The sequence below is a fragment of the Etheostoma spectabile genome, chromosome 18, assembly GCF_008692095.1.
Source record: "Etheostoma spectabile isolate EspeVRDwgs_2016 chromosome 18, UIUC_Espe_1.0, whole genome shotgun sequence".
NCBI classification, from domain to species: domain Eukaryota; kingdom Metazoa; phylum Chordata; class Actinopteri; order Perciformes; family Percidae; genus Etheostoma; species Etheostoma spectabile.
In genome coordinates, this window is record NC_045750.1 from 17430444 (window position 1) to 17446213 (window position 15770).

At 41.0% G+C, this 15770-nt stretch overlaps 1 protein-coding gene and 1 long non-coding RNA gene across 5 annotated transcripts in view; both read right to left on the reverse strand.

The window, feature by feature from the left end:
• The window catches only part of cdk19 (cyclin dependent kinase 19), a 72635-nt gene that overhangs the window by 8065 nt on the left and 48800 nt on the right, over positions 1 to 15770 (reverse strand). For 3 of the 4 annotated variants that reach the window (XM_032542448.1, XM_032542445.1, XM_032542447.1), the window contains exons 5-10: positions 11314 to 11371; positions 8763 to 8894; positions 7973 to 8116; positions 5356 to 5425; positions 5192 to 5264; positions 95 to 192 (exon numbers count right to left, since the gene is read on the reverse strand). In XM_032542448.1, coding sequence (XP_032398339.1) covers positions 95 to 192; positions 5192 to 5264; positions 5356 to 5425; positions 7973 to 8116; positions 8763 to 8894; positions 11314 to 11371 — 575 coding nt within the window. The remainder of the gene's footprint in view (positions 1 to 94; positions 193 to 5191; positions 5265 to 5355; positions 5426 to 7972; positions 8117 to 8762; positions 8895 to 11313; positions 11372 to 15770) is intronic. The other variant, XM_032542446.1, reaches the window with a different exon arrangement.
• Positions 13412 to 15770, reverse strand: part of LOC116705980 (uncharacterized) — a 15322-nt gene continuing 12963 nt past the window's right edge. The window contains exon 3 of the long non-coding RNA XR_004336105.1: positions 13412 to 13505. This is a non-coding gene — a long non-coding RNA (uncharacterized LOC116705980). The remainder of the gene's footprint in view (positions 13506 to 15770) is intronic.

The following is a 15770-nucleotide window of genomic DNA, read 5'->3' on the forward strand; positions in this document are numbered from 1 at the left end:
GTATGGGAGATGGGAGGACAGGAAGGTAGGTTAGAAGTTAAAGGGCATTTTCCTCAAACTTGAAGAAGTTGGCCTAAATCAAAGGAACGCTCACTCTGTGGTTGGTAACGGCTCCTCCAGGAAGTACGGGTCCTGCAGCGCCTGCTCTGACGTAATTCTTTTGGTGGGGTCCATGGTGAGGAGTTTCTGGAGCTGAAGGCAGAGAAGAATCGCAGTATTGTTTTTATATTGGTGTCTGGAGAACTCCACATACTCCATATACAGTCACAAAGTCTGAGGACATGTTCTGCAATGTTTAGTTTAACCCTTGTGTTTTCTTTCCATTGACTATGAACTTGTTTTCCTTCCAGGTAAAAAATGTAAAGGAACTTTTTAGCTTTTTTCGATGCTTTTGACAATTTTTTTTAAATCTGTTTATTGATCCCCAATGGGGAAATTACAATTTACACTCTGTGTTCACACTTTGTTAGTTATCACACACAGTCTGGAACTACACACATGCTCAGGATCTTACATACATACATACATGCACTAATGGAGAGATGTCAGAGTGAGTGAGCTGCCAGTTGAACCAGCGCCCTCGGTGGTTGAGGGGGGGGGGGGTATGGTGCCTTGCTCAAGAGCACCTGGCAGTGCCCAGGAGATGAAGTGGCATCTCTCCAGCCACCAAATCCACACTCCGTACTTTTTGGTCCATACGGGGACTTGAACCAGTGACCCTCCGGTTCCCAACCCAACTCCCTACGGACTGAGCTACTGCAACCAATTTGGTCACTTATATGCACCACTAATACCAACTTGTGTTTTTTAATAATACGTTTTACACGTATTCTTGGAACATTGGTCAACAAACCTCATTTATGTAAAATTGGGCCCATTTTTCTTTAAATAAAGCAGAAATGATGGATACGTTTGCCATATAGGTCGGATCAGAGGATGTTGAGTGACTCACGGATGGGTATCAAAATCAGGATACTGTTTCAAAACCATTTAAAAAAAAAAAATGTAAATGCTATAAAAGTCATTAATTTTACCTGAAGATTGTTGTAGGGAACATCCATGTTTTTTGGGGCAATTTGGTTGAAAGAAACCCATATTTCTAAAATAAAAAAACTCAAATTTGACCCGAGGACAACCCAAGGGTCAAGGGTGTTCACACAATTCTATAATCAATATCTATGCAGTATATTTAATATCTTATCATTCATAGCTGCTACTTATATTCACACTGTACTTTATGTTCACACTGCCCTACATAAGAATTTGTACAATCCATTGTTTTAGAAACACATTTATTAACCTAACTTTACTTTTTAACATATTCTTTGTCTTCAACTTAACGTGATCGCTTTTGGCTCAAAACTCCGCTTACAAACCAAAACAATGTAAATGTTGCCTGAGAAGAACCCTGTCTCCAAGGTTTACAACGACATCGTGGGATGGTTAATGGCAGTTAATGCGTAAATTAGGCCGTGTGTTTGTAGTATAGCTCGAGGCGAGCCCATGCAGGGCTTTACACAAAAACAGAAGAGTCTTATTGTATTCAATACCAAACGGGGAGCTAGTGCAACGATGCTCATACAGGCCTAATATGTTACCATGGTTATGTTGCATGGGTGTTTTTCAAAAATCTTTAGGTGATAAGAAGGTTGTGGATATAGTTCTGAGCTGCCATATTTGATAACTGTGTACCTGTCTGTCAAATGGCTTTGTCGAAAATTAGTCCAAGGTTTGTAGTATGGCGTCTGATGGGATTGGATAACTGGTTGATGGAGAAGCTAATGGAAAATGTACTTCTGGAACCTAAGGTCTCTCAGACAAGGGGCGGGACTATTTAGGTCTACATCTGGTTTTGAAGTATGATTTTTTTTTACTATTTGGTAACATTTTATGAATGAAACGGAACAGACCCTTATATGGCCATTTTAGGGACGATAATAATGCCAATGATCAAATTTCACAAACATATTGATATTACAATGACACTTTTTGTTCATCTGGAAAAGGATTGTTGTAGAATCTTAATATTTGACAAATGTGGAGACATTTTAATTTTGGAAACTGCTAAAATATACTACATACATTCTGTAATGTTTGGAGCACACAGACATTTCTAACCTCCTTTATGAATAAAGCTACAAGGACAGCACTCCAGTTTGATAGCTTATTGCCACAAAAATGGACATTTCAGGCAGCGCCCTTTCTCTGTACACACACACACACACACACACACACACACACACACACACACACACACACGCACGCACACACACACACACACACACAGGTTGTAAATCATGGAATAAATCATCCACAACCCTTCAATCCCAACTGAGTCACAACCAATCCAGATCAAGGTTAGTAAAAACAAAAAAAAACATAAAGAAAACAGTGAAAAATAATTTTGGGAATCCAAATCAACTGAATCAAACTAAAATATTCTAGAAAAACTAAAACCAAACTACATAATCAGGCCAAAAGAAATCAACCATAAATAAATGGAAGCAAATCAGTTCTGATTCATGTTTAAGTTTAATTTATTATTTTTATGTCTGATCTGAGGCCTGTACTACGAAGCAAGATCAACCACACACATATGGATTTATTTCCATTACGCGGCTTCAACAAACCTAACAACCTTAGGCCTGGCATAAGCTGTGTCACGACGGTGGTTGTCAACTTGTTCAATCAACCCAGGGTTTCCCAATCCAGCGCGTTCACATAAAAGAGGCGGTGTTTGCACCATGTATCCAATCGGAAACATGGACAAGTCTAGTGTGAGTTGAGGGCGTCCAGTCCTATTTTTTTTAATAATCTTTATACAAATGACTGTGTGACTTGTTTGAGGCTCCTGTATCACTTGAGGAAAAATGAGTTGGTCTCTTTGGTATTAAAGCTGCAATGTTAACGGTGCACTATGAGTTCCGGCATTGTAACTTCTGTTGAAGTTCCAAGTAAATTTCAAACAGAGCAAGCTCGCCCCTCCCCCCATGTTCCCATAACTGTCAATAACCCCCATCCCTCCCCCAAACATGTTGTCAGTTACTGGCTGGAACGGGGTTTGTTGTGTTTTGGTGCCTCTCCTGTGCCTCTAGTGTTTGTTTGACGTGTACGACCCCTGTGTTGTCTCCCAAGACCAGGCATTTCCACCGTGTATTCAGGGGGAAGGGAGCTAGTGGATCAAGGACAGATGCCTACGATTTGAGACAAAAATTAAATTGCGCTGAAACCATGCAGGAACTCATAGTGCACCTTTAAAGAACCAGGGACTCTAAATGACAGGAATAACTATCAAAAAAGTTTATTCAGCCGCAAGAAATTGTGTTGAAGTTTGTTAAAGTCTGCTAAAGGTTAACCAGTCCATCATCATCTTCATATACAAAACTAAATCCAAACATACACATACATAATGAGGCCAAAAAAAACAAAAAAACATTGACCAATCGCAAACATTGACAAGTCTACCAGAGCCACATATTTTACACGAGCAAACGATAATCCTACAGAGACATGGAGAACATGGACATGTAATACAGGTAAAAAGCTACAGCCGCTGCTGCTTAACCCAGTAAGTTAAGCTTGCAAAAACAAAAATGGGGATGTTGGTCTCTAAATGTTCTAACTTTTCTGAGCGCGTTTCGCTGTAACTGTGCACCGAGTTCCAATGGATCGTCTAAGAACCGTGACGCCATTATCAACCGAGTATTGATAGGTCATTAGGTGGTTCTTTTACACCGGTTGATCTCTAATCTCCAACATAACCTGCTCCCGAGCTAGGTGTTCAGCATAAATTACGATGGCGATGTAACCCGGTAACAAGTGACCAACCGTGATACCCAAAACCCTGGGTTGAACCTGAAGTTACCTTGGTAACCCGAATCTTGCTTCATAGTATAGGCCTCTGGATTAGTTGTGGCTCCCTCTGTTGGGATTTATAGAGCCAGTTGTGGATGATTTACTCCACCTGTGTGAGGAGTATTGGTCAGTCCCTCCAGCATTTTTTAAGAAAACGTGCCGCATGATCAAGGAGTTTTGCCCGCAACAATCACAAAAAAACTCCAAATTTTTCTGGAAGGACTGATTGGTTGTATGATTGAACCAGCCTGTGTGTGGAGTATTGGTTGTATGATTGAACCAGCCTGTGTGTGGAGTATTGGTTGTATGATTGAACCAGCCTGTGTGTGGAGTATTGGTTGTATGATTGAACCAGCCTGTGTGTGGAGTATTGGTTGTATGATTGAACCAGCCTGTGTGTGGCGTATTGGTTGTATTATTAAACCCACCTGTGTGTGCACACGCTGAGGAAGGGCTCTGCATAAAAATTCCATTGTTTGGCAATAAACTATCAAACTGAAGTGCTGTCCTAGTAGCTTTAATTACGATTGTTCCCTTTTAGGATCCAGCACCCAGCTTTCTAAGTATCTACGTGAGTTGAGTGCGTCCAGTCCTTTTTTTTTATAACCATCTTTATACTAATGAATTTGTGAATTGATTGAGGCTCCTCTTTCTCTTAAGTAAAAATGTGTTGGACCAGTGACTCTAAATGACAGTGAGGAGTCATTATTAAAACAAGTATTTTTTTAGTAGCAAGAAATTGTGTTTGTTAAAGTCTGCTAAAGGTTAATCTCGCTTTGCCAGTCCATCCACACGCTGTGGAGCGGAGGAGGGTCCACATAGCATTCTGGGATGCTTTTGTTTACTGCCATTTCTTTAAACCAACCACAATTGTCTTTGGCGGCACTATGCTCTGCACGGAGCTGCAATAAAGATAGTCTAGCTAGCTGTCTGGATTTACCCTGCAGAGATCTGAGGACCAGTTAACCATAGTCCTCAGAAATCCACCAGAGGTTAGAACGCCAACACAGAGACAGAGGAAGGTGACGGACATCGGCGATAATGCATCCGCGCAATTTCCTGCGGAACCGGAGCAATCCCAAAAGTTGATATAAACTAGCTAAAGGTTGACCAGTCCGTCATTTATCTGTTGACAGGGTTTCTACATGTTAACTCTGTGACACATACCTCTCACACACCTCAGGGCGGTTCTTAGTCATAATGCAGTTCAACACACAGTGTGCTAAGTTCTAAAGAACAAGATTTCCAAAGTGTTTTTCCCACAGAAGCTCTTAAGCAAACCAAAAGAAGCAGAGCCATGAGATGTGTGCACATATGATGGTGTGTCTGTACCCACCAACAGAAACACTTTGCTGTCTGGTTTCACTTTATGCTTCTCCATGTATTTGATTAAGCTGCTGTTTGCATACCTGAGAAATGAAAAAACACAACAAAGCATTAACAAAAAAAAAAACTGACTGTATTTCATAATTGGCAAATAAGTTTCTGATAATCACTCACGTTGTCCTCCTGAAGTCTTTCTGCAGTGTTGGGTACTCCGGCATCTTCCTAATGTCTTCCCAGTCCTTATCTATGAAACACAAAGAAGATACTACAACTTATATATATATATGTATACACATTGCTAGTGTTTTATAAGTAAGGCTCTGTTCACATAACGGTCCTCAAGCGGTCCTGCAAAGAGGTTTCGATTTGTTTTAAAGGGGGGGGTGTAGTATGTTTAGGCTGCGGTGGTGGGGGCCACAGGGGGGAGCCGAAAGAAAACCGCAGCAGAAAAGTTGATGAAGATTCAACTTTCGGAGAAACACAACCAGGTGTCACCCTGCCATCAGACCTGTCGGTCTGTTTTGAGGCGGTGTGAGAGTCCCGTACAGGAATCAGTAAACATCACTGTGTCTGTCACTGACATGGGACAGTTTTAAAAACTATGAGGTTAAAAAATTAAACACCAGCACTCAACTGGCCAGGAGTTTGTGTCCCAGCTGTTTCCTCCAGCACAAAGCGCAGTCCCTCGTCTCTATTTTGTTCTCTGTTTCTCCGTGAAATGAGCTGCTTTCAATTGCAGGAAAACAATATACAGTCCCTGACAAAAGTCTTGTCGCTTGTGTACCATTTGACCTGAAGTGCCGCTGAATATATTTCTAATCAAGATTTATTTACAAGAAATGGCTCTTTTTATCCCAACAACTTTTGTAATAATGTTTCAGTGCAAAAAGAATGATCACAGAATATTCACAGCTTGGTAAAGCCATTGAGTCAATTTTTGCAAAGACATAAGTGTGTCGCCTTGTTATGAGCTTCACCTGACTAAAAATGGATCAATTCGTCTCAGGGTGTATAAAAACAACCCCATACACTAGATCTTCACATCAACTGCAAATAGACTCTGCAAACATGCCTAAGATTCACCCTGAGACTAAAGTTTTGATTATCAAGGGTGAAGACAGATCGACTGCTGATGTGGCAGACACCTTCAAGTGTCTCAGCGTCAAGTACAGAGGATTAAAAAAAAACATTTGAGAACACTGGAGATGTTTTTGACAAGCCCAGGTCAGGCAGACCCCGCAAGACAACTGCTCGAGAGGACCGTTTGTTGGCTCGAAAATCCAAGGCCAGCCCTTTTCCACTGCAGCAGAGCTCCACAGACCTGGTCCCCTGAAGTCCTGTGTCAACCACAACAGTTTGTCAGATTCTGTCTCGAAATGGCCTCATGGTCGAATCAGTGCCAGAAGCCAGCACTAAACAAAAGACAATGAAAAAACGTGTGGCATTTCACAGGCCTGCTAAAAGGATGGACGCTGGAGAAGTGGAAGAAAGTGGATTTTTCAGATGAATCTTCTGTTGAATTACACCACAGTTGCCCCAAATATTGCAGGAGACCTACTGGAGCCCGCATGGATCCAAGATTCACCCAGAAAACAGTGAAAAATCATGGTCTGGGGTTATCCAGTATGGGGTGGTGCGAGGATCTGCAGGGTGGAAGGAACATCAATAGTCTCAAATACCAAGAAATCTTAGCTACCTCTTATTTCCCAACCATAAAAGAGGCCAAATTCTCCAGCAGGATGGTGCTCCATCGCATACTTCCATCTCCACTTCAAAGTTCCTCAAGGCGAAGAAGATCAAGATGCTCCAGGATTGGCCGGCCCAGTCACCAGACATGACATCATTGAGCATATGTGGGGTAGGATGAAAGAGGAAGCTGGAAGACCAAACCAAAGAATATGATGAACTGGAGGCAGCAAGACTGCTTTCCTAGCTATTCCTGATGAATTCATCAATACATTGTATGAATCCTTGCCCACCGCATGGAGCGTCTTCAAGCTCATGGAAGTCATACAAGATATTAAATTTGAATCTCACAGCGCCACTATTTAATTTGCTGACATATTTAGTATTGCAGGATTGTTCAATTTCTGTTAGGCGACAAAACTTTTGTCTTGCCAAAATTTGACCTTTCTGTCTTGTTTAAATAAAAATCTTTTTTTAGTGAAAAATATTATTTCAGTGCATTGAACATCATCTGGGAGGGTTTTAGCTTTTCATATGAGCTATTTCTTACACCAATGGATTATTAAAAGTCAGGTATTGCAGGTGTTTCTACAAAATAGATAAGTGACAAGACTTTTGTCAGGGACTGTATGTGAAATAGAAAGTCTACCTGGGCTGGATTGTTTGATGTTCCCTAAATAGCAAATGGAAGGACATGTACGTAATGTGTTTGTTAAAGCTCTGGGATATGTGCTAATACTAATGGACACACACTGAATTGCCACAAGGCAGCTTAACCCTTGTGTTGTCTTCCCGTCAACCATGAAAAAACCCCAACATTATTATCGCTTTTTCTGATATTTTTGTCACTTTTTTCAATGTTGTGGGTGTTTTTTTTGAGTTTTTTGATATTTTTAATATATTATATATTTTTCACGTTTTTTTCCTGAAAACAAGTCAAATTTGACCCGAGGACAACATGAGGGTTAAAGTCAGGATTTAACGTTACACTCGGCTCACCATCCGATACAAGTCACGGTTTTAAGTTTGATTGTTTTTTTTTTAACATGATCATCATGGTTATGCAAGCTGTGTGTATTTGTAGTTGTGTGTATTGTGTGCAGACCTGCGGGGAAGCCCATCACGCTGAATATCCTGTCCAGCTGGTCATGATGGAAAGGGTTACTGGTTTTGATGTCTTCCTGGCGACAGTGGAAGATGGGCTCGGACGTCAGCAGCTCTGCAAAGATGCAGCCAATTGCCCAAATATCTGGTACATTTAAACACACACACACACACACACACACACACACACACACACACACACAAACAGTTAGTTTTGTCTTTTTGAAGATGAGCTTTACATTTTATTAGTGGCATGCACAAGAGTTCGGAAACCAGTTTTGATCCAAATGTTTGATGATCTTATACAGTAAATGAATCTGCAAATCATAAAATCAGATTTAGCTATTTCTGCAAAAGTTAAAGTGAGAAAGAATTTCTGAGAACCAATTGGTGCAGCTTTTATATCTGACCGTCTTTCTTTCATTCATTTAGAGATAATCACAAACACAGAGGAGGCCTGAGACTGACAGCGTTGGCTCATGTTCCACGAATGACATGTAGACACAGCTGCTTCATGATGAAGACCATAGATTGTAGGGGACTCCTTTCCACAAAGGAATGTGTGTCCCTACACTAAGAGACCTTGGGGAAACACACTAAAAGACTGAAAGATTATTCTGCTGAAGGGACAGCTACTTTGTTTCAGTGGAGCAAACAATCAGTGGTCAAAGTCCTGAGTTAGTGCAGAGAGGTGTGTTCACACACACACACACACACACACACATACACACACACGCACACACACACCCACACCCCCGGGGTTTTCTTAGCACATGTGGCCCCAGACTCACCGATAGCTTTGGTGTAGTGCCGCGCCCCCAGCAGCAGCTCAGGGGCCCTGTACCAGAACGTCACCACCACAGGGTCGAGGTCTGCCAGCGGCTTGAGGGGGGAGTTGAAGAGTCTGGCGAAACCCATGTCAGCTACAGGAGGTTTGTTAGGAAGACACAGGAAGTCATTGTCAGAGAGCACCTCAGGCCCCATCAGGGATACATCAGGGCAATATATGTGTTTGGTCCCCGTCTGAACTGAGAACCAAAATGCCATTCTCTATCCAGCTTCTAATAATCAAACTTCAGAGTGCTCTAAACTTAAGAGTAAAAAGTTAGTTGCTAAAAGTGAAGAATCACATATTTTTTTTAAAGATTTTTTTTGGGGGCTTTTCCCTTTATTAGTTAGTGACAGTGGATAGTCAGATTCAAACCTGCAACTGCTGCAGAACTCAGCCAACATTGGGCAAACGCTCTTAATAGGTGAGTTAAAGGGCCCAAAAACATCACATATTTATGGAGCAACTCACCCCCTACATCTACCATGTTCTTTTTAATAGATATTTTTATTGAAGTTTCTTTTATATGTGTAATTACACAAACACGGCAAACAAAGGAACAGACATACAAAATCAGAACCCCTCACCGAACCCCCAACCTCAACCCTGGTACAGTTATAAAAAAAAAAGAGAAAAGAAAAATGAAATAACCATTGCATGATTCACCTTTGGTTACATCTGAAAATCAAAATAAAGTACAATCGAGTGCTGAATGAGGTCCCAAATAGTTATAAGATCATAGAAGTTCAGTGGACATAATATCAAAGGGGAGCAAGTTATACACAGATTTACTAATTACACTTATGTGATGATGGTAGTAGGGCCAAGAAGGAGCTCCATATCTTTTCATACTGCTCTGGGTTCCTCCTCACACAGAAGAAGACTTGTTCAGGTGTTCGGTAGGATGTTAGTTCGTTTGACCATTGTCTCTACAATGGAGGAGACTCTAACTTCCAATTCTGCAAAATACCCTTTTTACCAGCTGTACCCGCAAGTAACATGAAATATGTTTTATTAAAACTTGCATCAAGAATCCGTATGTCTCCCAGGATCCATATCCTTGGGTTGCAATCTTGATATTTGAAGTTTTTGAAGTTATATTACTGATGTATTTCCAATAGGTTTCCAAATTAGGACATTTCCAGAGCATGTGAAGCAAGTCCCCCTCACAGGTTTTACATCTCTGACAGTTTGGAGAGGAGTTGTTGTGTATTTTATGCTACCATGATACAAAGCTAATTAAGCCTATCAACTCCACAAAACTCTCTCTCTCTCTCTATTTCTCAATATGGCTGTATTTACAAAATTGTGTTGTCTGGCAACGCTCGGGTGGAATTAGCAAGCTAACTTAGCAAACTAGCATTAACCAGGGGCCGCAGTGGGCGCTGCTCACTCCTTCCACTTCTTTGCCAAGACACAGCATGACAGACCTGGAGACGGACAATCTGTTTAGCCATCTCCCGGTATTTGACGTGGGGGAAAGGGAAAGTTCAGCATGCGCAGACCCTTAACCCGCCTAAGGTGTATAAATCAGAATCAGCTTTATTTGCCAGGTGTGACAAACATACGAGGAATTTGACTTAGGTTGGAGCAAGCAGTGGCAAAGTGAAGGCTGGGGGTGTGGCCTTGACCAACTGGCACTTTGCTTGTTTGAAAACCATGATGTCTCTCTCTCGCTCATGGGTGGGCCAAATTCTCTGGGCGGGCAAAGCAGAGAAAGGGAATGTAACCTTTCCAGTAAAAGATTCCAGATCGGCCCATCTAAACTTTCATTTTCATTTTCTCAAAGGCAGAGCAGGGTATCCAGGGCTCGGTTTACACCTATCACCATTTCTAGCCACTGGGGGACCATAGGCAGGCTAGAGGAACTAATGTTAATGTTAAAAAACCTCATAAAGTGAAATTTTCATTTCATGGGACCTTTTAAGAGAATAGCAGGGCCGTGTGTGCGTGGGGAGTGAGTGGTAGAGCAAGTGAGAGAGTGACTGTGATTATCTTTGGACTGAGTAGCGACTCAAAGAGTCATAGTGAGAGAAACAAAGTGTTTCCCTTGTTCTTTCTGACCTCGGTGGGAAAATTGTAGCAGGAAAAGTTAACTCTCTCCTTGATTTCATGTTTATGGAGAAGAAGAACCAGGAATTACCAAGCCAGAGACGAGCTACGTGCGTCACTGCTTCGTATAGCTGTAGCTTGACGGTTCGAGGTAGGGTCTACCCATAAATCATGCTGTGGCCTGGTAAGTTATTGCAGAAACAATAACTTAGTACCATTCCTGTGTGCACTGGGTTTATAAATAGACTCCAGCACTGCAGCAGTCCCCTGGCCAGCTGGCTTATGCAACAGCACTGATCCGAGCTCCCTGTCCACCTCTTAGCCAGATGGTTAAAAACTGCAGCTACAGGACACTCAAATAAGTCAACAGCCTCATTGCTCATTGATCAATCATCATGATGATAGTGCTTTTTACAAATCTCAATAAGTCAAACAGTTTACAGAAATAATGCATGTCTTACCGATTTTAACTCTTCCTCGTTCAGGACCTTCCCCCATCACCAGGATGTTGGCTGGCTTCTGCAGGAGACGGATATATATTAAAGTGTGTATAATTCAGTGCTCACTATCATTTACAAGTGTTAAACCTCTCGTAGGATGTTTGGGGTTTTAAGCGCCCAACATTAGGATTTGGCAATGATAGGGTTAGGGTTCGGTGCCTTGAAGTCAACAGTCACAGCACTGCCTGGAAGTCAACGTTGCAGGCTTAAAACACCATCGAGACTCTCATATAATAGCTGCATGTGACAGAACAATGTTGAGCATGTACGTGTTCAGTGGCCTGTATTGGTGCCCTGTTGGTTATTGAACCACGAGACCGCATGAGCATGTCAGTTAGCCATTCTGTGAAAGTGCACTGCAAACTCTAATGGACTGATGTGACAGCACACACAGGAATGGGGTCATACCATAGACTGTAAAAATATTTTGGAAGTGCCTTCATTTTGCATTCTATGTCATTTCCAGCAAGGGGCAACTTGTAAAAAATGTTAGCTTGTATAGAATTCTATGGGAAAATGAGGCTACTTCTCACTTGATTCATTACCTCAGTAAAATGTTGATGACTTTATGGGCTAAATCGCTAGTTTCAAGTCTTCTTCAATATAGCATGATGTTCATTTAGTAAATTATGGTCCCGTTTATTTTAAAATAGACGATAAAGCAAGAGCTGCTTTAGGGACATGCCCACCTGTCAATCATGACAGAGACTTGTCTCACTGAGTGTTTTCACTCAATCAAAGTCAACTGGAACAGCTCATCGCCTAAAAATGTCTTGATCAGCGTTCTGCCAACCAAGCAAGCTATCTACCGCTAGCGTTAGCTGGCGGAAAATTTGCCAATTTTCTGTACTGCTGTACATGCTGATGAATGGTGCCAGTACCCGTAGGTCCATGTTTACACACTGCTAATTCTCCACTGGAAAAAATCTATTCAGAAGGGTTGAAACAACATTGGCTTGGCTTCGTCATCCTCCACAGCTCCACTCTCTTGTCAAAAGAATCGTCGCGTCCAGTTAAAAAAAAAAGATTGTGATCGCCAAATTGACAAAATCAAGGCTTCAAAACGTCAAACCACAAAACCAATGGGTGATGTCACTGCTACATCCATTACTTTGTATGGGTCAGGCACACCCAAGCACCTTGCCGTGTGGTTCTGGGTAAGGATCAAAATATGCTTGAGGAAGTAAAAGCTCAGACAGCAGTGTTTAACTAAACTTTTTTTTTGACAGTAGAACAAACACAAGTTGCAAACACAATATTTACACTGTAAAACCTATTTTACCCATTGCGCACACATAAAGCAACATTAGCATTATTTATGTCTACTTAACTAATATAAGTCCAACATTAGCTACGGTTGGCTTTCCACCAACTCCTCAAGGAAATAGAGGCTCTTTATTGCTAAATTCAATGATACCTCACACAATAATGTACAAGAAACGGGTCATTAGTTATTAGAGGGGGCATCGCTTAAGCATATGAGGCAGGGCAAATTGACACCGCTGAAAAGGGAACGCTATGCTGAGTTTAATGATACCTCACACAAGACTCTACCTTAAATGGGTCACCAGTTATGAAAGGGGCATGACATAGGGGGCGGGCCAAACAATGACCATGACAAACATAGTCTTTGCTGAGTTGAATGATACCTCACACAAGACTCTACATCAGACGGGTAATTAGTTATGAAAAGGGGTGTGGTTAACACATAGGGGGCGGGTCAAACTATCACCAATCAAAAAGGAACTCTGCAGAGTTCAATGGTACCTCACACAAGATTCTACTTTAAGTGGTAAAAAGTCATTCAAGGGGGGCGTGGCCTGCTTACATGGGCGTGGTTAAATTATAGGGGCCGACTCAGTATCACAAATAGAACACACTATACACTATAATAACGTTTCATCTATAATAACTTTTCATCTTTAACGTCTTAAGATGGCACAAACCAAATTTAGAGTTGAAGGAGGAGCTGGTTAAAGTACGACACGTGGAAATGGCCAAAATCGCAATCATTTCAAACTTCCAATTCAAAATAGTGGACTTCTTGTTGCGTTAAGCGTATGGCTCCAATGAGCTTTTTTGTACGTCTTGACATGCTACATATGTGTACCAAGTTGTGTTAGTCTACATTAAACATACTGCAGGGGCTCAATCTTGACATGCTACATGTGTGTACCAAGTTGTGTTAGTCTACATTAAACATACTGCAGGGGCTTAATTTTTTTAACTTTGTAGGGGGTGCAAGTGAGGCATTTTTGTGCGCCTTTTCCCAAAACTCTTAAACAATACCTAACATTTGTCAATTTTGGTGAATTTTTGAGTATGGTAAGCCCCTCAGAAAGGCGATTTATTAGCAGAAAGAAAGAGGGAATAATTCCTTCAGTTTTAATAGAGTCTTTGCTGCTGTTGGCGCTCGGGCCCTAATTAACAATGCCCATCCCTAGTGCTGACGAGGTAGCATATATTGGGTTTATCAGAGCTTTCAGGCGAAAAGCAGCTGCTGGTTGATGAGAGCAAAGAGAGTGGGCCATGAAACAATGAGCTAAGTGTGACACCTTTTGTATTATGCATTATCATGCTCCATTGTCACAACCAGACGGGTCAGAAGTACTGTGTTGTTATTCACTGAATAGATCAAAGGATATCATTTATTCTGAGGGAAATGTGCTTTTTTAACTTTACAGTTTCCTTCTCTTGCACTAGGATCTTGCACTAAGAGTGCGCATGCGCCAACGTGCATGCAGCCTGTTGCAGTTGCTCCGTCTTTCGTCTTCTTACTTTTACTTTTTAACAGTCTCAGTTTCTATTTAACAGACTTTTTTTGTTTCTTCTGTATTGTGCAATAACACTGGCTTGTAATGTGTGCAATACTCAACTGCTACTATTTTTATTATTATTATTACTTTTCACCATTGCAACACCTTAATTATGTTATTTATGTAAATACTGTATCATAATATTCCTTTAACTGTAAATATCCACACTCCTTATATTTCTTTATTTCTTTATTTATATTTCTTATATTTCTAATATCTGAGCAACTGTAACACAGAGTTTCCCTTCGGGGATCAATAAAGTATTTCTGATTCTGATTCTGATGCAGTATTATTCTCTCTGGGTATCTGTGTGAATGTGAACCTTTCCGGCTCGGCGGGCTCAGATCTGCCTGGCAAACAAGTCTTGTTGCTATAGGAACAACACTAATGATTAGGTGTAGAATTCACGCCCACAACACGACACGCCGCGATCGGCAACCACAAAGACAAACATCTCTTAAAAGGCCAGAGGAGTTCAGACTCACCAGCTCCTCTTTCAAACAGGCCAAACTGAATGAATCTGATACATATTCATATCGGCTGTTTAGCAGTTATTAGCTCTTGAATGTCCTGTAAAAGACATGAGTGTCAGTGCCTCTTCAAAATGTAAAATGAACATGCAACATAACATCTGAGGAAAAGAAGTTACAGAGAAACTAGAGCTTAACACAGTGGGAAAAAAGTGATTATGTGTGAAATACATTCAGACAAATACAGTCTTGAAGATATTAACTTGTGTTATCGGAAGTAAGCACCAAATTGTGTTTCACAGTCCAAAATTGAAACTTCCTTTTGAATTCATCCGGTGAAATCAATCAGTTACAGTTGGTTAGTTTCAAAAATGGAGCAGGAGCCGAGGGAAAATAAACAGTCTCCATCCCTCTGAGGACTGGTGAACTCAATCCTTAGGGACACGGCCCCCATTTTAGAAAACCATCTAAATCTTTGTCTCAACAACTGGGCCCGTTTAGGCGCTAGAGTGTTAGAGCTACAGTGGCTTAAAACAGTTTACACACCCATACTAAAGTTGATTAAAAAGAGGAATAAAAAAGCATCAATTGGAAATTGATGTTAATGCCTTAATTCAAAAACTTTTGGAAAATCCAACCTTTTAAGGAAACCAATTTTCTTTGTGAGTGAATTATGTATTGTACATAAATAAATGTTCCTCCTTCAAATACAGGGGGCATAAGAATACACACCCCCTATGTTAAATTCCCATAGAGGCAGGCAGATATTTATTATTAAAGGCCAGTTATTTCATGGTTCAGGATACTATGCATCCTGGTAAAGTTCCCTTGGCCTTTGGAATTAAAATAACCCCATATCACATCATCTCATTCCTTCATCATACATAGAGATAGGCATGGGGAACTTTCCATAAGATCATCTTCAATGCAAATCAAACCAGCTATGAGGCTAACTGAAATAACACCATGCTGATCTCTAGGTATGGTGAAGGGTACTGTATGCTATGATATGGGGTTATTTTAATTCCAAAGGCCAAGGGAACTTTATCAGGATGCATAGTATCCTGATCCATGAAATAACCGGCCTTTAATAATAAAAATCTCTCTGCCTCTATGGGAATTTAACATAGGG